We start from the raw sequence: 21,446 nt of genomic DNA, 5'->3' as shown, positions 1-21,446 counted from the left end.
GAATCAACTTGCTGTGCTGGACCCAACCCACATTGACCAACCAACAATCAGTGCTGTAGGGAACTGTGATCGTGAAAAGGGATCGAGGGAAGGACTGAGAAAAATATCCGAAACTAGTTTGCTTTTAATTACAAGAGATATCAAACACTTTGGTCGCTGTACAAATATTCTGCTACGTAGGATCAAAATTAACATGATTTCGAGAAGGGGGAGATGCTACATAGACATTTTCTTACACAGGAATCCATAAAATGAGCTATTATAAAATAATAAATGTACATATAGAACCCTCTTGCTGCCTTGATCAAAGGGATTGCGAAAAGGCAGCGACATCTATGACCTAGGGTTCAGGCTTAGATCGGGGGGGGGGGGTTTAATAAATGAGGATAACAACGAAAGCTTTTGCCCTCCCAAAGGGAACAGAGATCAGAGTCCAGCCCTCATCTCTCTTGCAGTCTGTGGCTGGACCTTGTTCATGCATGCTTGGAATGACTTCATATATATATATATATATATATATATATATATATATATATATATATATATATATAATCAGAGACACACGGTCACTGCAGGAAATCATTTTTCACATTTCCCTTTTTTAAAAAAAGAGAGTCCACAGTGAGAGAGGACAACAACTTGAGGTTACGCAATAAGTTAAGGCATAAAACAGGAAATATATTTTAAAACCAATGAACTGCCCACTCCCTTCAGAGAAGGAATCCACAGGAATTCCAGCTCTCCAGTAAAAGGCTCCTCAGTCTCCTACAACCACAACCTTCTTCAACTCTGGTCCCAGCTTTCACTTTGTCCTGCGCAATTTTCAGGATGTGCACGACCCCTCTCCTCTCTCTGGAGCAAATCCACATTGCAGATAGGGTGGTTTAACAGTAATTCCTTTTCCCCAGGGAGCCCCTGGGAGTTGTAGTGTACATGGCATTGGGTAGAGAAGTCCTACAGAGGTTATTTTCCCCCACCCACACAAAACAGCAATCAATCAACACTTTATTACAGTTGCCAGGATTAGGGGAGTGGGGAAGCTATTAAAGTGAAACAAGCTTTGGAATAAATTTATTAGATGGTAGCGTAGATATACTTTCCGCCTCTCTCCCCCTTCTTTTTCACCCCACCCATCTTTCTACTTGCCTTCTCTTCCTCCACCTCCAGCAATCCACTGCTCTATTGGGTCCCAGTGCATATTCACTGAAGACCAGTGTGTTTGAGTAATCCCCATAAATGGCGGCTGCAGATCGCACCCAACAAGCCCAAGCAGTCATAGCTCATTGTAGAGGGCCGTGGGGATTCTACCCTCTGCTTTCTGTGATAGACCTCATAGGTTTTATAAGGCTACTGTGGGGCATTATATGGCTAAGATTTTCGAGAGAAGCAGGAGGTGGGGCTTGAGGGTCTGATTATGGGTCCTCTACCTCCTCACCCCAAAACAACTCCAGCAGAGACTGAGCATTCTAGACTGAATGGGAACTGGCGGCCCTCCAGATGTTACTGAACTACAACTCCCATTTTCTCTGGCCATTGGCCATGATGCCAGAGTCCAAACATGGGGAGGGCCAGAAATTGCACTTCTCTGTCTAGACATGCTATGGGATCGGAGCTTCCCTCCCTACTGACTCGACTCTACTCAGTTTCTGGGAAACTCAACTGAATTCCTTTGAGCTCCTTAACATATTAAAACCTCCCCTCCTTTCCCAGAAGGAGAGACTTGGATAGCTCTAGGTTCCCCCTCACCATCCACCAAAAGCCCACGTTACACACCAGTTATCTGGCAATGAGCCCCAGCCTCACAATCATCCCTTCCCCTTTTAAAGTAGCTCCTTGCTGGGAGATGCAGTACACTAGACCTGCAACTTATGCACATTTAACTTGCTCCCCCCCCCTTTCTTTTATGCACTTGGTGGGGAAAGATGTTAAAAGGGAGGCATTGGTGGGGGAAACTTTGGCAATTCCACCTGCTATTGCACCCAATGTGTTTTGACTATGTGTGATTTTCGGTTTATGCACGATCCCCGGAATAAGTTGTAGGTCTACTGTATACATTAAAAAGCAAATCTTATCACCGCGCATGGCAAGAAAATGCCATAACAAGTGCAGTTCGTGTTGGTGATATTAAAAAACAGCCCATCAATTCCTACTTATTTCAAAAACACCGTTTCACTAACAAGAGCACAGAGATCTGGGTAGGAAAAAATGCCACCCAAAGTGGGGGCCATCCACAGATACGAGCTATTAGCCCCGGAGTTGACAGAACGTACAAGCCACCACCATCCAGTTTTCTTACTGACACAGTGGAGCCTTGTCCCCATTATGTGGGAAGATTAATAAGCAGCAAAATCCCATTGAGGCAATGCAAACTACAGATTTTGTCCCAGCACGTTAAGAAATCTGCATGGAAGGGCACTGTACAATCCAGTTACACCTTTTCAACTGTGATTAACGAATCTGGCGAAAGTTACACAGAGCGTAAGTAAGAAACAAACACCCGCAAGCACCTAGGGAAATAAAAAAGCAATTGTTTCCCCGCTCTTAAAGCTGTCTTGCTGCGTTATTTATCTCACTGTAACAGGAGTTTGGTGATGGATTAGCAAGCTTACAAAAGAAAAGGTCGCACCAGAGGAAGACTTGGGAAAGATAGAACAAGAGAGACAACTGGTGATTTGGTGAAGGGGTAGCTTAACTTCTCACCACAGACCAGCTGATATTGTGCTCAGGAGACAAGACACAAGACACGAATTAAAACAGATTTCTGCCAACAATATCCATGCAGGAGAGTTTAGGAAGGCAAGAACATCTATAAGAATGTTATTTTTAACAGAGGGATGAAAGGACAGATGATCAGGGGATGGTTGGGGATCTGGCCTTTTGATTTGTTGCGGGGTTTTAATTTTTTTTCAAAAAGGTCTGTCAGTATCAGCCAGTAGATTCCCCTCCAGTTATTATCCTCTCTAGCCCACTAAATTGTATCCAGCTTTTAAAGCACCTAATTTAGAAGGCTGTCCAGTTCATGTTTGACGGAGAGGTGATCTCTTGATGCAACCCTGACCCCATTATAGCTTTAAAAGGCAACAACTGGGAAAAAATAAAAGATTGTGTGCTATTTCTTCAGTTGTGCATTTCCCAGTTTGGCCATTGGCAAATAAGTTTACAAAAAGCTACTAATGAGACAATATGTGTGTGTGCGTGCACACAGATATACACAGAGAATGTAAACACACTTTCCCACATGTATCTTTGTTAGTCATTTTGGGACTTTAGTCGACTGAGGAATGGGGTGGGGTGGGGGTTGGGAATCCACACCTTTCTTACAATCAGAAACTCATTTCTGCTTAGTTGCCTGCAGGCAATTGTTACAGCCACCATCAGTGACTAAGTGAATTGCTCAACAATTCCAAGAACTGTAAATTGTATACACTTTTGCTCAACCATCAGTTCACATTACGCCCAAGTCATTCCTCTTTCCTTCATCCATCCCATAATCTCTTGACTGGCCCTTTGAGAAGGGAGGTGAGAAAGCTCCTCTGCTTTCTTTCACCTTAAACAGCAAACCCATTCCCCTCAATTTCCTCTCCCAAAGCTTCCATTGTCTTCCTTCCCCTACATCAGAATTTCCCAAACTTGGGTCTCCAGCTTGTTTTTTGGACTACAGTTCCCATCATCCCTGAACACTGGTCCTGCTAGCTAGGGATGATGGGAGTTGTAGTCCAAAAAACAGCTGGAGAACCCAAGTTTGGGAAGCTTTGCCCTACATTGTCTTCCTTTGCTGAGGCAAAGATGGCGGCTCCACTCCATTCCCCGTACAGAAGCCAACTTGACTTGCAGTTTATTTCTACTTCAGTGCTGATGATGGGATCCTTCACCACCCCAAGGGAACAAGCCAGATAAAGGCGCTCAGGGCAGGTCACATGGCAACACAGGGGGGATGTGTGCTGGCTCAGGAGGAATAGCCAAGGCCTGCAGCTTCTGTCCCTCAGCACCTGCTGCCTGAAGCAGCCTCTTCACTCTCCCCAATAGCAGGGAGGCCTTGCAGTGTTGTCAGTCCTGCTGCTGCTGGATATACAGATACACTCATGTACTGAATGAAGAGAAAGAAGTAGCCAGTGAATGGGTATCTGGACAGACAGAAGAGCACCAGGATCAAGGAGTGGATGAGATGAAAAGAAAATGGTGGACAGCAAATAAACAGGGATATCTTCACACTGCTAAATATGCTAGTGGGGTAATAGAACAATATAATTATTGGCTAAATAGCTGGACAGGTACATCAGAATATCTGTGCATCCTCATTCCCTCCATCCTTCCATAAACATGCCAATTTATTTCCAACCTGCCTGTCCTTCCAGCTCTCTCAAAAAACAGTTTCAGGTTTTGAGACTGAAACCAACAGTACAAGCGCAGGAGATGGAATCGTCCTTGGCAAGGTAGCCTGATGGATGGTTGCCTAAAACAACAGAGAAGTGGAAGGTGAGACAAAGATGGTATCAGTGGCGCACAACCTTGGATTCTGAGACGCCTTATAACCAAGATGCATTTTTTAGTGCATCAAAATATCTGTATCATCCCATGCCTAGGGAGAGTACAATAATTGGTCAGTGTGTGTGTTTCTCAGTTGCACAGTCCTTTTCTCTCACAAGAGAAGGGAGATGGCAAGAATCACACTGGAGGTGCAGGCAGCCTGCCCCCGTCCATTTTCCTCTTGAACGCAACCATGAGAGATTTGAGATCAATGGCTCTTTGGGTTGGGTCAACCAGCAGTCATCTGCAGACAACATTTGGCCCATAGACCAACTCACATCAGAGGGGCTGAGAAATTCCTCCACAAAGAGGGCAGGAGGAGTGCTGGGGTGAGGGGCAGCTAGAGAAACCAAAGCGATCAAAACCAATACTGCTCTTCTTCTTTCCTATAGTCCAATCTCTTCATCCTGTTCATCCTCAAAACTGTAGCCCTGCCCTTCGTCCTCCTCCTCCTCTTCTTCCTCCTCCTCCTGCTCCTCCTCGTCTTCTTCACCACCGCGATGGAGGTGCCCCTTTGGGCTGGAGCTTTCGACCCTCAGCGGTTCCTGTTCCTGCCCTCTGATGCTGTCCCAGTCTTTGTCCATCACTCCCAGCACATCGTCCAAGATGGAAGGCCCCAAGTCCAACTGGAAAGAGAGGAGGGATTCGGCATGTTCCAATGTGGGGCTCTCCAAGGGGAACTTCTGGGGCAGGTCCCAGTCCCTTCCGTTAGAGGGCTTCTGCTGCTCTGCCTTCTCCGGGGTCTGCAGGGCCACGAAGCTGCCATCCGGGGTCGACGTCGCCGGGCTCTGAACTATGCCGTTCCCGCTCCCGGGGGGAGACAACAGTTCAAAGCGGGCATCTCCAGGGCTAGAGAAGGCCCCAGGGGACACATCGGGAGGCAGCCCATTGGCCTTGGAGCCCCCGTGGTTGCTGAGGAAAGACGTGTCGCCAAAAGCATCTCCCCCACGGCCGATGTGCATTGTGTGCCGGAAATCGCCCAAGGGGGCGCTGATCATGGCCCGGTCCAAACGCGGCCGCTTCTTGGAGTGGGAGACAGGGGACTGCTTGAGGATGGGCATCTGCGGGTGGGGGAGAGGAGAGAAAGAGAAATGTGTGAGAAGGAGAAAGGGTTGGAAGCTTCCCAACAGAGCCAGCCTAGTCCTCACTTGACCTTAGGCAACTCACTCGCCCATCTTGGTCCCCAGCCACAAAATGGAAACAATAGCCTACCATACAGGGCTTTGTGGAGACACACGTTGAAACCCCCTTTTCATTCCCTCCCCCCATAATCATTATTTTAAAAACTACAGTGGTACCTCAGGTTAAGTACTTATTTCGTTCCGGAGGTCCGTTCTTAACCTGAAACTGTTCTTAACCTGAAGCACCACTTTAGCTAATGGGGCCTCCCGCTGCTGCCATGCCACCAGAGCAAGATTTCTGTTCTCATCCTGAAGCAAAGTTCTTAACCCGAGGTACTATTTCTGGGTTAGCGGAGTCTGTAACCTGAAGCGTATGTAACCTGAAGCGTATGTAACCTGAAGTGTATGTAACCCGAGGTACCACTGTATATAGAATTCGCAGTTGTCTTGGCGGCTGCCTCATCTCTGTCAGATTCGTATCCTGCCCCACATTCCAAGGAGCTCAATGGAGGGCTACCCCAGTTTATTTGCACAACAACCTGCAAGGTAGGCTACACAGAGAATTTGCTACTTATTCTGAGGCTATGACCAAGTAGAGGTTTAAACCCAGGTCTGTGTCCTTGATCAATCCACTTCACTCCACTGGCACTAAGGGTAGGGACCAGAGGCTCCTTCCCCAGTTCCTGGCTGAGATTTCAGAAGCAGAGCCTGGGATGAGTGACGGCAGGAACTGTTCCTGCCCCAGCGTAGGGTGCTGAGCTCCCACTCTTGCAGTCCAGAGGACAGCAACTTGTTCAACCCGTTCCTAGAACAAGGAACGCCTAGGTTGCCATGGGAGCTGGGACTCAGGACTCCTGGGTTCCTTAAGAGAAGGAGAAGGTTGGGGGTGTGGAGCATGGAGAAAAAGGGTGGGGACTAGTGCTGGATTTATGTATAAGCTAAACGAGGTATAGCTTAGGGCCCCAAGTGGGAGCCCCCCAAAAAATTAAAGGAAAAAGAAACCTGGATGTACATTTCCAAAATATAAGATAAAAAACAAATAAAATAAAACCTACATAACAGCAACAGTGTTTTGTGTTGTGTAGGCTCCTAAGATGTAAGTGACGGGCCCCGCTTGCTAGCCTGCTCCCTGAAATATCACTGGTTTGCTCATTTCTATATATAGGGTGCCTACATTCTGCATGGACTGGTTGCATGGCAACATGCATGGCAATGGCTTTAGATACCTATTAGGTACATAAATTACCATATAGCATATATTCAACACAAAAAACTGTGACAATTTGTTGTTGACAAAGGACAGCTGGACATATAAAGGGCCCCATTACCTTCAGGAGCTTAGGGCCTCATCAAAGCTAAATCCGGCCCTGGTGGGGACTGCTAAAATGGAAAAGACAGGGACTGGAAATCTTTGGCTACTACACTTGATCTTAACCAAGAGGTCGAGAAGTGAAAGCCTAGTGGGGTTTAGTTAGGATCACAGCTGAAGATAATGGGATCATCGGACACCACAGATTTAAGCATGGGAGAAATCAGTACAGCCTGGGGACCCCAGAGTGGGTTGCTTTAAGGAACACATTCTCTCCCTGTTTACCCCAACCTCAGTCTCCCTCTTGTCCAACTTTTAAGTGCCTCAGAGGAAAGACCTACCTTTTTTTGTACTCTGTACTGTGCCAGACACATGGATCAAGGCTGGCTCACCCATGTGCTACTAGCCCAGAGATGAAAAGAAGGAAGGGTCTCTACTAGGGAGGAATGGCAAGCTAAGCTGAGGGACTAAGCAGAAATGGCAAAGCTGACTGTAAAGCTCAGGAACCAAGAGGACAAAATCTTTAAAAAGGAATGGGGGAAATTTATAATCTATTTAAGAGACCATTGCAAGCAGAGGAAAACATTAGCAGAATTTTAATCTCGCTTGCAATGTAACAAATATTATGGATAATATGGATTGATATAAAATGTAGATTATCGAATAATATGCAGTTGTAAATGCTGACAATAGGACCCATGAAGGGGGTGGGGGGAAGTCTTGAGATTCAGAGTAATCTCTATATATGGATAAGCATTTGGATTGTTATAATTTTATACTGGTAAAATCAAATAAAATTGTAAAGAAGGGCTGGCTCACCCATGAGTGGCAGTGTTCACTGGGGGAGCAAATCCTGACACTGATCCTTCTCTCTCTCTCCCCCCCCCCCCCCCCGTTCTCAATGTAAGGTAAAGGTAAAGGGACCCCTGACCGTTAGGTCCAGTTGTGGACGACTCTGGGGTTGCAGTGCTCATCTCGCTTTATTGGCCAAGGAAGCTGGCGTACAGCTTCTGGGTCATGTAGCCAGCATGACTAAGCCACTTCTGGTGAACCAGAGCAGTGCACGGAAACGCCGTTTACCTTCCCACCGGAGCAGTACCTATTTATCTACTTGCACTTCAAACTGCTAGGTTGGCAGGAGCTGGGACCGAGCAACTGGAGCTCACCCCATTGTGGGGATTCGAACCACCGACCTTCTGATTGGCAAGCCCTAGGCTCTGTGGTTTAACCCACAGCGCCACCTTGTCCCTTAACCCCCTTCTTCCATGGCAGGGAGGGGGGAGCTATTTTGGGGTCCGCCTCAGGTGTCAAAATGTCTTGGGCTGGCCCTGACATGGATGGTGCTTTGGAGATACAAGGTGGGACTCCTGGGTGCTGCCTGCCTATTGCATGTGATGATCTAAGGTGTGATGATCTAAGAGCCGGGGATGATTCATGCTTTAATGGGGAACAAGGCAGCTGCGCTGGGGGTAGGAGACATAGTCTGGGCAAGTACTGGGGAGGGGAGGAGAAGGAGGACAACACGGAGGAGGTGGAGGCCAAGTTAGAAGGAAGCCGGCAAGCTCCGAAGATCAGAAAGCGCTGACAGAAGTGGAAAAAAGGGCAGGGAGGGAGAGTCGAGTCAGCACAGGTGGGAGAGAAAGAGAAACCCAAACACATTAGGAGACAAGGAGAGAAAAGAACCCAGGAGTCCTGGCTGCCAGCATCCCTTCCTCTCAGCCACTCAACACCACACCCTTCCAGCAGAACACAGGAAGGTAGCTGGCTGCCAATCTCCTAGCCAGCTCTTAACTCTTCAGGTACCAAAAAAACCTGGAACAGGGAAGGACTGGGCCCTTTCCATACAAGGGAAATTTCACTTTTAAAAAACCCCGAAATGTGCATTAAAAATCTACAATAACAGGCAAAGTCTAATGGTCCTGAATCTTGCCCGCTCACTAAGTTCCATCAACATTTAGATAAAATGCTAGTTCTCCGTCATGCCTCAGAAATGCATCCCTCAACTGTGGAGGCAGACGCCAATATTTGGCGCAACTATTTTTTTTTATATACTGAGTGGTTAGATAGGCTGATGGTTTCTCTTTCATTATGCATTGCTTCTTTCACTTATTTTCCTACGTGCTCCGAACTGCTTTGGGCACAGCTTTCTGCTGGAAAAGCAGCAGGGGGGAAACCAACATATGTTTTTGTGGAGGTCAGTAAATTCCATAAAAAATAAATAAATACTGAGATATGTCTGTGGGGCAGCTCAGGCCCAGAGGCTGATTGTGGCCCTCCAGGCCTCTCTACGTGGCCCTCAAGACTCTCCCCAAGCCACACGCCTCACTGGCCCTCTTTTGCACCCTCCCTTTGTGTTTTTGCCTGGCTGGATAATGCTTCTTGCCAGCCTAGAAAGAGAATAAGAGAGGGTCATGTGGCAAACTGGCATTTGGTGCTCCACGCACTTTCTCTCCTGGTCACGCCCACCACTGGAAGACTCCATAGAAGAGAATGCAGCCCCCGAGCTGATATGGTTCCCCCCCCCTTGCTCTAAAGTTGAGCTCTGGTTGCATGGCCCTCACAGCCATCTCTTCTTGACTCTGTCCATCCCTTATTCCCCTTAGCTACCTCTCCCCACTGTCAAGTCTATACTGTAAAGCCCTTGAGGCAGAGACCCAGCTTCACTGCTTAGGTTAAGTCAGCAAAGCACTGTGTATGTTTTACTTACCACTACAGTTACTGGACTTTATGGGACACAACCCAGCCTAGACTAGACAGGGCTGCAAGGTGGATTTTCCCACCAGATCCAGCCCTGCTTAGCTTCAGCAATGTTGAAGTTCAAGGGAGCTTTGGTGGACGGACCGCTTCAAAGTGGCTGCATCCGTCATATAACTTCTGCCAAAGTGCTCTTTGCCTGAACTGGCATATCTCCCACCCCGAAGGCCATAAATGATAAACACCAACCCTGAGCCAGCAACAACAGTGCAATGCTCCACTGGATATATATATATATTTGGGGGGGGGGTGAGAGATAGAAAAGTTGGTAGGATGGGAAGCCCAGCCTGGTCAACATGAACCTGGTTAAATGTATGCTCTCCTCCTTCTAAGCCGGTGTTTACATGAAGGCAGCTAAGTTCTGGGACAGGCAGAGCAGGAAGACGAATTAAAAAGGTGGCTTTTAAAAGAACAGAAGAACGGAAGATCACTAAATGATGCAGGTAGCCAGTGGATGGGAAAGAGCTGTGTCACTTATGTTATTAACTGCAGTCCAAGAGAGATCTATCAAGCAACACTTGCACTAACAGCGTACATATAACAACCAGAATAGTACTGGGAAAACTACATTGGAAGTCAGGTTTGTTTTGGGGGTGGTGGGAGAAGTATCGTATTCTCCCAAGCATAAAAGAGATTGCATTCACGAATCCAGTTTGCCAACAGCTCCTCGCCTGGTCACCTGTGTTAAATTCAGACTCGCCTCCAGGCGACTAGCAGGAAAAAACGTTATAACTTGTTTGTTTTTCATGAATGCCCCAGTTGACCAACATAGTCTGTGTGGACAAGTTAGCTAATAAGAAGCGGGGGGGCAGTTTGTGGATGGGAAGTTTTCTCTACGCAAGGCTGATTTCGGGCAAGGGGTGTGGGGAGGGGAAAGCAGGGGATAATGCCACAATACCCCCCCCCAAATGAAAGTGGACTCTTGGGAGCACGCACTAAAACGCATCAATTGTGCATGCAATAACTTAACGGGGAGACGGGGAACAGCTGAGATCCAGAAGGGCTGGGGTCTGACATGGTCCTGGCACGAACCCAAGGAGGCTTATTGCTCCAGCCTCTTGGGAGAAGATATCTATTCCCTCCTTTCCCGTCCATGTTTCCCTTCTCTGAGGATGACAGATATGGTTACGAGCCCCGGAGTACGATGACGGAATTTCCTTTGGTAAATGAAATGAAGTCCTTTGAAAGGCTCAGATGTGGCCGGGGTTGAGGAAATGATCAGGAATCAGGGGAGGGGGAGGGGGGATGTGATGGGGCAGAGCCATTTAGCCCGGACACCTGGGTTCCCTGGAACGGAACAGTGATCAAATGAATACAAAGTGCCAGCGAAGGGCTTGGGAGCCAGGGCTCTTCTTGGAAAGGGACAGGATTTAATTGGGTTGTTGTTGTGGCGGCGGCGAAACCAATGTGGGTGTTTGAACGTGTGGGTTTGCTGGATGAGAGGTGGGATATGGGGGGTTACAGCATGATGAGGGGCAGGGTGCAAATCAGGTCCCCTACACTGATTGGAGGCTTACAGGGGTGGGGGGAAGCCAGGACTCCTGGGTTCTTTAGGAGGGTTACCAAGAAAGGGGGCATTGGGGAAGTTTAGCTGCAAGCCAGGAGTTTTGATTGCCTGTGGAGAGCATGCCAAGAAGCTCAGGCTAGGGGGCCTATTTACTTTAGCCCCAGCCAACACCCTCCGCTGCTCCCAGCCCAGCCGCTCTTTGATTTATGGCCACTCACTCATTCCTCTTGCCAGACACACACCCCTTTTGCTACACAAATGGTGGCTTCTCCCTTCCCGCCCCCTTCTCTCCTGGGATGAGGCACCCAAGGGCTGAAGACCATCTCCACCCACCCACCCCACCTTTCGAGGAGAGAACCACCCATACCTGCCCACCTCACTCAAGCCCACTCCCCAGTCCCACAACACAACTCAGGAACCCTGCAGCTTTTTCCCACCTCTTCCAGATTTCCTGTGCCTTGGCTCCTAAACCCCAGTCCTGTGGTTAGAGGACCCAGGAGTCCTACTTCACTGCTGGCTGGCTCGAAACCGCTAAATCCCACCCTGATGTGTGGGGGAGCCCACAAGGCCTGTCTGGCAGCCACTCCCTGCTGACCCCGCAATCCTGAACTCAGGAGTCCAGACAGCCTGCTGCACTCTCTCGCCTTCTGACTCGCAGCAGTCGGCTGAGAGCTGTCAGCCGGCACAAAGCATTGCTTAGAAGCTCTCCCAGGCGCTAGTGAAACTCACCTTTGCAAAGAAAACACTCCAACGTCCTTTTCCTTTCCCCCACAGCACGGGGTGACTCACAGGACTGTCCCGGTCGTTCTTCCTGCTTTTGTAGTCGCCCCGATCCGCTGCCTCCGCCAAGAGGCAGTGCCAAGTGAACCAGAGCCACAAAACGCGTATATCCTTCCCTGGATATTTGCAGTTGGATCCTGTCGCCACTTTTGTCTAGCTAGGTCCGGGAAGTTTGCTCGCAGTTCTCAGAAATCCCCAGCAAAATTTCCTCTTTTCTCTCTCCTTTCATTTGTCCGCCTCTCACACTCCTCTCTTTCTCTCTCTCTCTCTTTCACCCACTTCTTCGTCATGAGCTTTCACTCCTCCCTTCTTGGGTGGTGGCCCGGAATTTTATTTATTTATACCTGCATTAGAAAGATGAAATCGTAGATGTCAAAAGCTCAAGCAAAACCAAACACACCGCTTGCCCCAAAGAAAAGAAAGAGGTGGGGGAAAAGACACAAGCCCCAAATGGGGGGGGGGGGGAACGCTTGGGATCCAGGAGCCAAAAAAAATATTGTCCCAAGAAGAGGGGAGAGGAAATTTGAAAAACACAAAAAGCCTCTCCATTGCCTTATAAAGTTCACTGCATTCCTGAACTTCCGGACTTGGTTGGCGTGTTTGGAAACCAGGCTAAGCGCCGGATTGGGGAGGATTGGTGAAAGAGCAGAGGGCTGCAAAGAAGGGAATTGGAGAAAGGAAGCATGTGGCTTTAAAACAAAAGTGGCATGTTGAAAAAACAACAGCGAGGAGGTATGGAAAGAGGGAAATTGAAGTGGAGGATGGTGGAAGGGAACAACTGGGAGCAAGATGGGGGGGGGGGGAGATGGAATAAGACTGATGGAGAGGGCAAAGGATGCCCTAAGCTATATTGGGGCATGGGGCTATCCCATATTAAGGAAGCAACAACTTATGCACAGAAAATCAAACAGAAAAGATAATGGAGTGCTAGGGACACAAAAGACAACCAGGAAGGGTGATGCAACTGGAAAGAATGGAGGAGTGGGGTACCACATGACTGTGGGGGGCATTTAAGTATGGATAAGAAAGATAAACCCAAGGCTGTGGATTCTGTGCAATTAGAATTTAAAACCTTAACATTCTTTTTTTTTAAAGGTTTCTAGCCCTCATGATTGGTTTTGCTGATGGTTCCCATTTTCCTATGCTATATACCGTACATTATCACCTTTCCCTTTCCTAAGGTATCCTTATGCCCAATTTATTCTAACTACTCCGTGGATGGTAGATGGTGCAATTTTTGCAAAAACTCAACCACTAACTTCAAAATCAAGCAAAGCATGCTCATCATAAAATCTAAGCATACTGACATAATTAGAGTTTCCTTGGCACCTAAGGTGCATCTCATTGGCACACAACAATAGGCAAGAACCATACATATGAGGAGAGAAAGTGTTAAGAGATGTGATGGACAGACGAATTGCTCTATCTTACTGGTTCCTAAGTCCCATGTAAAAGGCTTCCCCCCGCAAGCAGAAAAGTAGAGCAGCAAGGGGAAGGCTTGCAATACAGCTCCTCTTGCTGAAGCACAGGCTCTCTTCTTGCAGGGACTCTGTGTCACAGGAGGCAAACCTACCATAAAATTGCACCCTGCGGCCTTCTCTTTAATTCCAGGTGTTGCCAGGAGGAGGGTCAGAAACTTTGAATGCAGTTACTTTACGGTGCAAGGCATTATGGGTGGTCAGAGGCACTTGCCTCTTTGTCACGAACCTGTGGCTGATGATCACCACAGAATCCTGGGACCATCAGCATTGAAAACAAGTTTTGAGCCAGACAACCCTGGTATCTTGATCTTAAGTGTACCTCTTTACCCTGGCCTTTGACACATGAGATGTGTGTTTTCAGGACATCCCCCCCCAATAGCTGTGACTATAATCTTCCAGCTGCATTTAATTCTGAATTTTAAATACCATTAACCCGTTGTGGGATGTGCTGGTGAAGAATGGATATTATTATTACTATTATTAAGAAAGCCAGGGGATTATTTTCAACTTCTGTAGCGTGCAACAATATAGAAGCACACTTGTTTTGTGCACTTGTTTTTGTGCAGAACACATTCCCTTTGCCATCAGGTATACCATCAGGTAGGGACGTGGGTGGCGCTGTGGGTTAAACCACAGAGCCTAGGACTTGCCATTCAGAAGGTCGGCGGTTTGAATCCCCATGACGGAGTGAGCTCCCGTTGCTCAGTCCCTGCTCCTGCCAACCTAGCGGTTTGAAAGCACGTCAAAGTGCAAGTAGATAAATAGGTACCGCTCTGGCGGGAAGGTAAACGGCATTTCCATGCGCTGCTCTGGTTCACCAGAAGTGGCTTAGTCATGCTGGCCACATGACCCGGAAGCTGTACACCAGCTTCCTCGGCCAATAAAGCGAGATGAGCGCCGCAACCCCAGAGTCGTTCGTGACTGGACCTAATGGTCAGGGGTCCCTTTACCCTTTACCTTTATACCCTTTATGCAACTGGGATCAAGGAAGACTGGGCTGAAGATCAACAGGTAGAGCTCCCAGACTTACTTCTCTGCCACAAGAATCCTCTTTTTAGAGTTTATGCACTGACAGTCAGATGGAGGGAGATCTGCAGTCCTCCCAGAGTGTGGATGGATGGATGTAGCCATGGGGGCACAGACAAAAAGCGAAGATTGGGAGAAGGACGGCTGGTTGAAAGGAGAGGAGTTTGGAGATGAATGGTTTAAAGGGGGAGGCGCGATCGCCTGCTAAGATTAGTCAGCTTTAAGAAAAACAACCTTTCCACAGGCAGATCTATGTCCGTATGTGGGACGCAAGGGGTGAAGGAGGTCGTTGCACATACCGATAAATCTCAAAGTCAAGAACTTTTTATCTCTATTTATGAGCATCAGGTTCAAAGCTTATGTTTAACAGTGAAGTAGACAAAAAAATGGGGGAGAGAGACAGGAGGGCAATCGTAGGAGACAGCGGACACTATTCTCCTCCTCCTCTTCCACTTCCACCAGACATCTTTGCTCCTCATCTAATGGCAACATCATTCAGATAAGGCTTGAAGAAAAAGGTTAGCATTTCTCCATGCCCTAGTATGTCAGGATAGAGCACACACACAGCCCACCAGAATATTGTGGCAGATTCCTGAGGTGGAAGAATGAACAACGGCCAGATCAGGCTGCAAGTGCAAGGGGCCATGTGTGTTGCCTTCAAGCTAGAACAGCAGGCAGAAGGCTGAGCATTTGCTAAAAAGGTTGGTCTTGCTAGCAGTCCTAACATTTAGATTTTAGGAATGAAATCATGGCTAAAAACAAAAACAAAAAAAAAGTGTTCAGAGGATTTGAGAAATCTGCTGGTCATCTTATTTATTACATTAATATCCCACCTTCTCCCGCCCCCGCCCCCCATGGAGCTCAAGATGGCATACGAAATTCTCCCCCATCTCATTTAATCCCAACAGCAACCCTGTGAGGTAGATTAGACTGAGAGGCAGCGATTGACCCAAGGTCTCCCAGCGAGCTTCATGGCCCAGTGGAGGGTTTGAACCCTCGTCTCTCAGGTCCTACTTCAGCACTCACTACACAGTCTCTCTTATTGGACTACAGTGGTACCTCGGGTTAAGAACTTAATTCGTTCTGGAGGTCCGTTCTTAACCTGAAACTGTTCTTAACCTGAAGCATCACTTTAGCTAATGGGGCCTCCCGCTGCTGCTGCATGATTTCTGTTCTCATCCTGAAGCAAAGTTCTTAACCCAAGGTACTATTTCTGGGTTAGCAGAGTCTGTAACCTGAAGCGTATGTAACCTGAGGTACCACTGTATTTACATTTGAAGGATGGAGCCAACAGGGGGGCTCAATGGCATAAAGGATCAGGCCACATCTGGCCTACGTACCGCACTCTGGTCCCCACTTCTCAATCCCACCCCTGATTTAGAAATAATGTCATTTATTTGAAACTATTTTTAGGCAATTTTTTTTGGGACAATGCCCATCCAAGGTGGCTTACAGCCACAAAGCCAAGAAGGAGCAGGAGAAAAAGAAACAGTTAACGCAGACGTTTTAAAACCAGAAATAGCTTGGCCCATCTCCTTACAAGAATAAGAAAGCCAGGAAAACATGGCCGCAGCCCAACCAAGAAAACATCACTCCTGGAAGGCCAATTGGAAAGGGCAGATCTTCAAGGCCTTCTGAAAACCCCGCTGCACAGAAGTCTGAAACTCCCTTCCGTCCAACGAGGCTAGAAAACATTGTTCCAATAATGAGACTAGATTAAAACAACAACGAATTAAGGCATTTTCCAGCCACGAGCCTGAGCGAGGCAAAATATTGGGGGAATGATAAAGAATTGTCGATTAAAGGGGTGGAGGCGACAGCAGCCAGTAACATGACCTGAAGATAACAATTAGCAAATAATGGGAGATTTTGGCAGCAGCAGAGGACAAGGGACTGGGACAGGAGAGTTTTTATTGAGTACTGGAAAAAGTAATCAACAAGACAAATGAAGAGTTTTCTCCTTAAGTTTACTGGAAACGTGTGCGTGACTTTTTGTTCCTTTAGAAAATATAAGCAAAAGGGGGGGTGAATGCTCTTTCAGCAAACTTGGACCTTCATCAGAGAGCGCTGCCTCCTAACCGCTCCTGCTCCAATTTCATAAAGTCAATGGCATTTTCCGCCCATGGATGTTTCTGCTATCAGGGTCTTAGCTGTTCAATTTGCTGTTATCTGAAATGCTTCCTTTCTGTCCCCCCGCACACTGATGCGTCAGCAAAATGATGCACTGCCATGTGACTCATTGATTGATCTCTATCCACGAAGGGATAAAAAAGGGAATAGGGAGACCATAGGCCTGGACCACAGCGAAGAGTTTCAGGGAAACTGGGTTTTGACTGGGAATCACAAATGGAGAAAGGGCTGTTCCAGTCAGGTCCTGGGCTCACCACCTTCCCACAGACATCTGGTTGGCCAGTGTGAGAGCAGAATGCTAGACTAGATGGGCTTGATCCAGCAGAATCTTCTTACGCTGTCTGTCTGTGTGTGTGTGTGTGTGTGTGTGTGTGTGTGTGTGTCTCGAAGAAATTTAGGTGTAATTCCTGAACTCTCTGAATGGGTTCTAGACTCTGAAATACAAGAACCACTTTATCCAAGTTGCTTTCATGTAAGGGAAGCGGGGAAATCCTGTGTCTAGAGATTGCTCCAGAGTTCGGCAGCTACACAGGGTGTAAATACAACTAAGAGGGGACCTCCTGTTCATGGAGGTTATGACCAAAGCTTATTCTGGGGTGCAGGGGTTTGGCAACTTGTTCTTATTCAGGCTACAGTGTCAAATAAGGAACTGGGAACCAGGAGCCACCTCAAGACTGGTCCAACAAGCTGTGGAAGAAAGCTCTGCTCAGTTGCAACAACTGCCACCTATGCACCCAGCTTTTTGCCTACGCACCTGCTTTTGTACACCAAAAGGGCTTCCTTGTAGGAAATTGCTGAGTTAAAAGAGCAGCCCGTCTGGGATCAGACCCAAAAGTCCAGCAACCCGCCAAATGCTAACATGTGGAGAAGGTCTAGCGATGAGGACGGGGTGGAAGGGTTTGGCTGGATCCTGGGATGAGTAGGGAGGTGTTTGGACTCACAGTGGGGCGCAGCAGATCTGGCGCAACAAACAGCATGTCCAACGCAAGACTGCAAGCTCCTTGGGGCAGGGGCCTGTTTGATTTGCTCATGCTATTCTGTTAAGTGGGACATACATCGGTGATGCTATAAAAAGATGGCGGCTCAGCTCTGGTTTCAACTCCCTGTTCGGTCAAGGACACACTGGTTTCCTCGAAGGCAAGTTTCCTCCTGACCTCAGCTTCCCCATCTGCTAAGAAGGGGGAGTAGAACAGCTCACTCACCTTCCACAAGCGCCTAATACAGAGTCAGATCATGGGTCCACCTAGTTCAGAACTGTTTACACTGACTGGCAGGGACTCTCCAAGGCTTCCCACGGGGGCGTTCCCAGCCTGGCCTGAAGATGTAGGGGAACAAACCTGGAATCTTCTGCATGCAAAGTAGGTGCTCTGTTGCAGAGCTATAGCCTTTCCTCTGACACAAGCATTTCATGCTGACAGGAGCACTTTCACGAGGCTAAAGCACAGCATGTGTAACTCCTCCCAGTAGAATCCAAAGGCTGAATTAGCCATGCTGGCTAAATAGAACCTCCACGTTCAGGGGAAGGCTATCTCTGGAGACAAACAGGGAACAGCTCTTGCCTTTGTGACCTGCTTAAGGGGTTCTGGAGGCATCCTTGAAAACAGGATGCTGGGCTAGATGGAACTTTGGTCCAATTCTGCAGGACTCTCTAAGCCGCACAGCCTTTCTCTGTGGGTCCCCAGATGTTGTTGGACTACAACTCCCATCATTCCTAGCCCGCATGACCAGTGGTCAGGGATGATGGGAGTTGTAGTCCAACAGCATCTGGGGACCCACAGGTTGAGAACTAGTAAGGGGAAGAGAAGCCAGATCTCCGATTTCTCTGGGGAAACAGCAAAGTCTAGCGTGTGCAGAGAATCAAGGAGGAATAAGGAATCAAAGCAGATCATGTATCAAAACATTGTAAACGAACCTCATTTTTTTAAAAAGACAGCTGAATTAACACCAGCAGCACTAAAAGAGAGACACAGAGAAATAAATCAATAGGAGCCGCAATACCAAAAACAAAACACACAAAAATCAATTAACTAGGCAAGCAGGGACAACAAACCACATGACTGCAATTCAATCAGCAGGGACAGGAATCCAGATTTATATAACAAGCGGAGGATCCGGCACCCTTCCCCCGCCAAGCGCCCTGGAGACCTGGAACACGCTTTGAACATGCTGTGCGCCATGTGATCCTCAAAGGCATAGGCTTGTGCCCAACTGAGCAGGTTTCGCCAGGGAAAGTGGATGGGCCTTGCCAAATGCAGATCAATGATTTTACATATGCACACAGCAGGAATACGGGAAAATCCACACCTCTGCACAGCACTGTCAGTCCAATGACAACTCAAAACTCTGAAGAATTTTTACACGCAAGTGCACACTGTGTCACAACCAGCGATGTGGATTTTTCTGGGAAATTTCGAATTGGATAATTAGGCTAGTTTGCCTAATTAGGTAACGTGCCTGAGGAAATTTTCTGATGCTCTAGAGAGTCACTTAATTCAGCATGTTTAATTTACTTGTATTTGGTGAACAAAGCCAAAAACTCTAGAACTGCCAAGCTTGCCCGATATCTATACAGTGGTACCTCAGGTTAAGTATTTAATTCGTTCCGGAGGTCCGTTCCTAACCTGAAACTGTTCTTAACCTGAAGCACCACTTTAGCTAATGGAGTTTCCTGCTGCTGTCGCACCGCCGGAGCACGATTTCTGTTCTCATCCTGAAGCAAAGTTCTTAACCTGAAGCACTATTTCTGGGTTAGCGGAGTCTGTAACCTGAAGCATATGTAACCTGAGGTACCACTGTACTGCAACCGGCACCTGTTAATTGTTACTGATCGACTTAGGAGATTTTTCCGCAGAACAAAACCAAGGTTTGGGAAACTGACTGTCTCCACATCACTGTGCGAAACTCACGTGTCCTATGCATGAACCAGCCATGTGCATCACTGGTCACCCACACAATCCTGAACTGTGCACACAAACACACATATGAACCTTTCAGCCCAATCCAAAACAGCCAATAGCCTTCCTAAAAGGGACTGGATCCTTCAGGACGACCCTTCTTGACACATTTGCTCATGTTCCCCTGCAAGTGTGAACATGCACATAAAGAAGGTGTGCAAGTACCCTTTGCGAATGCGCTAGCCGGCCTCCCACTGCCTGACATCAATTCCTTCCTAACCAGGTATCTTCTGCCTTTGGATTTTTTGTGTGTGATTAACTTCTGTTTACAGCCTCTTCTCCCTGGCTCACCCCATTTGCTTACAAGTTAGTCATCCACAGGCAATTCTAATCCACACTTCCTCTCCCAGCCAAACCCAGGGAGCACAGAACTCAGGCTGCCCGCAGGTCTCCTTTGGTCTCTAGAAACGTTCCCACGACCAGATTCTAATTCATTACTACTGTACACTCCCTTTCCTGGCTCCCAGTCATTGTGGCTTCAACCACTAGTCCACGCTTCCTTTCCAACAAACTCAGGAGTCTTGAGTCTCCGGCGGCTGCTAGATCAGACGAGGAACCGCCACCGTGGTTCCAGCCCAGTAGTCCAGAGAACCCAGGAGTCCTGGCTCCCAAACCAATTGCTCTTCAAGAGAGTATGCCCGCTTCTAACCCACTAGGCAACACTACCTTCCCAGAGAATCCGGGGTTCCCTGCCCCTTTCCCCTATATTTTCTAACGGAGCCCCGGGACTCTCGAGTCTACTCACGCCCTTTAGAGAAAGGAACCCAGGAGTCCCGGCCCAAGAACTCTCAGGGGGAGCGACCCGTCGTACCTCTTTCCATCTCTCGAGCAAAGTTCCAGCCACTCGGCTCAGCTACTCGACTCCGCTTTACAGCTCTGGCAAGCCAGAGGTTAAAAGGGACGGGCGGGTCTCACGCCGCGCCCACTTTCCCTTCCTTGCTCCACTTTCTTAAAGGGATATACCAGGACGAATTCGGGAAGAGGATTGCATGATCAATAACTAAAAAATAAAATAAAGGCTGCTCTTGGGAAAGGAATTCCTTAAAGGATGCACACACGATGTAGCCGGAGGAAAAAAAAAGACTGCGGAACTCAGAATGGAGGCGGGTGGGAGAACTGAAGAAAGTTAATGCTGGAAAAGGGTTTTTTTTTCCCCTCTCTCCCTTCCCGCCCCCACCCCGGCGGCTAACCCAACCCTAGGATGGAATTTCCTGAAAGTTCTTTTCCCAGGGAGAATAATCAGTTCCAGATGGGAAAAGTGGGGGGAGAGAAAGAGGAATTGGGAGAACTGATAGGAGAAGAGAGGGAGAACAGAGGAAGAGAGGGGGTTTGGGGGCAACGTGAGAAGGGGAAAGGGGAGGGGAGCCCAGCACACGAATGGGAGAATGGGGCAGAGACTAGATGGAGAAAAAGAAACAGAACCTAGATAATGGAAGAGAGAAGGCAGATACTGGCGACCTCTTCACACGTGCGCAGCTTCACGTGTCACACACGCGCGCCGCAGGGACGCGTGGCTACTGCGGCGTTATTTAGTGTGGCGCGGCCAGCCGCATCCTCCCAGCGCTTGGGAGCAAGCGGCCCTTTTGCACGCATGTGTAGGGTCACTCATTCACTGCGCTGTGCTTCATTTCACAAACTTTATCAAGAGCGACGGTGAGGGTTGTTGACAGCAAAACGGTTACGGCCAGGATGCAAGTGGTGTGTGTGGGGGGTGTCTTGTAATGTGTGAAGCGACAGTGAAGCAATTGAGAAAATTGAGGGGAGGAAGGAAATGGAGGAATGAGGGATAGGAGCGCAGTGGGGGGGGGTTCTTCCAGATGGTGGTTTTTGTTTTGTTTTGGGGTGGGATGTAAAGGA

The 21,446-nt window shown here is 48.0% G+C and overlaps 1 protein-coding gene across 3 annotated transcripts; it reads right to left on the bottom strand.

Moving 5' to 3' along the window:
• Positions 1-106: 106 nt before the first annotated feature.
• Positions 107-20,711, bottom strand: CDC42EP5 (CDC42 effector protein 5). Of its 3 annotated transcripts, none has more exons than XM_083580177.1 (3): positions 20,401-20,711; positions 11,948-12,342; positions 107-5,588 (listed from the first exon to the last, which is right to left on the bottom strand). In XM_083580177.1, exon 3 carries the CDS (start codon positions 5,586-5,588, stop codon positions 4,914-4,916), a length of 675 nt encoding a protein of 224 aa, XP_083436303.1. In that variant the 5' UTR covers positions 11,948-12,342; positions 20,401-20,711; the 3' UTR covers positions 107-4,913. The 3 variants fall into 3 exon arrangements, with proteins under 3 accessions (XP_083436303.1, XP_083436304.1, XP_083436305.1); XM_083580178.1 differs by having other exon boundaries at positions 20,335-20,641; XM_083580179.1 differs by lacking the exon at positions 20,401-20,711 and adding an exon at positions 18,548-18,583.
• Between the last annotated feature and the right edge of the window lie 735 nt (positions 20,712-21,446).

This window comes from Podarcis filfolensis, assembly GCF_964270895.1.
Source record: "Podarcis filfolensis genome assembly, chromosome: 13".
In the NCBI taxonomy this organism is placed as follows: Eukaryota; Metazoa; Chordata; class Lepidosauria; order Squamata; family Lacertidae; genus Podarcis; species Podarcis filfolensis.
The sequence above is the reverse complement of the archived record's forward strand: the minus strand, read 5'-3'. Positions and strand labels throughout refer to the sequence as shown.

Coding starts and splice junctions, on each gene's coding strand:
- CDC42EP5 (XM_083580177.1), bottom strand. CDS start 5,588: ATGCCCATCCTCAAGCAGTCCCCTGTCTCCCACTCCAAGAAGCGGCCG.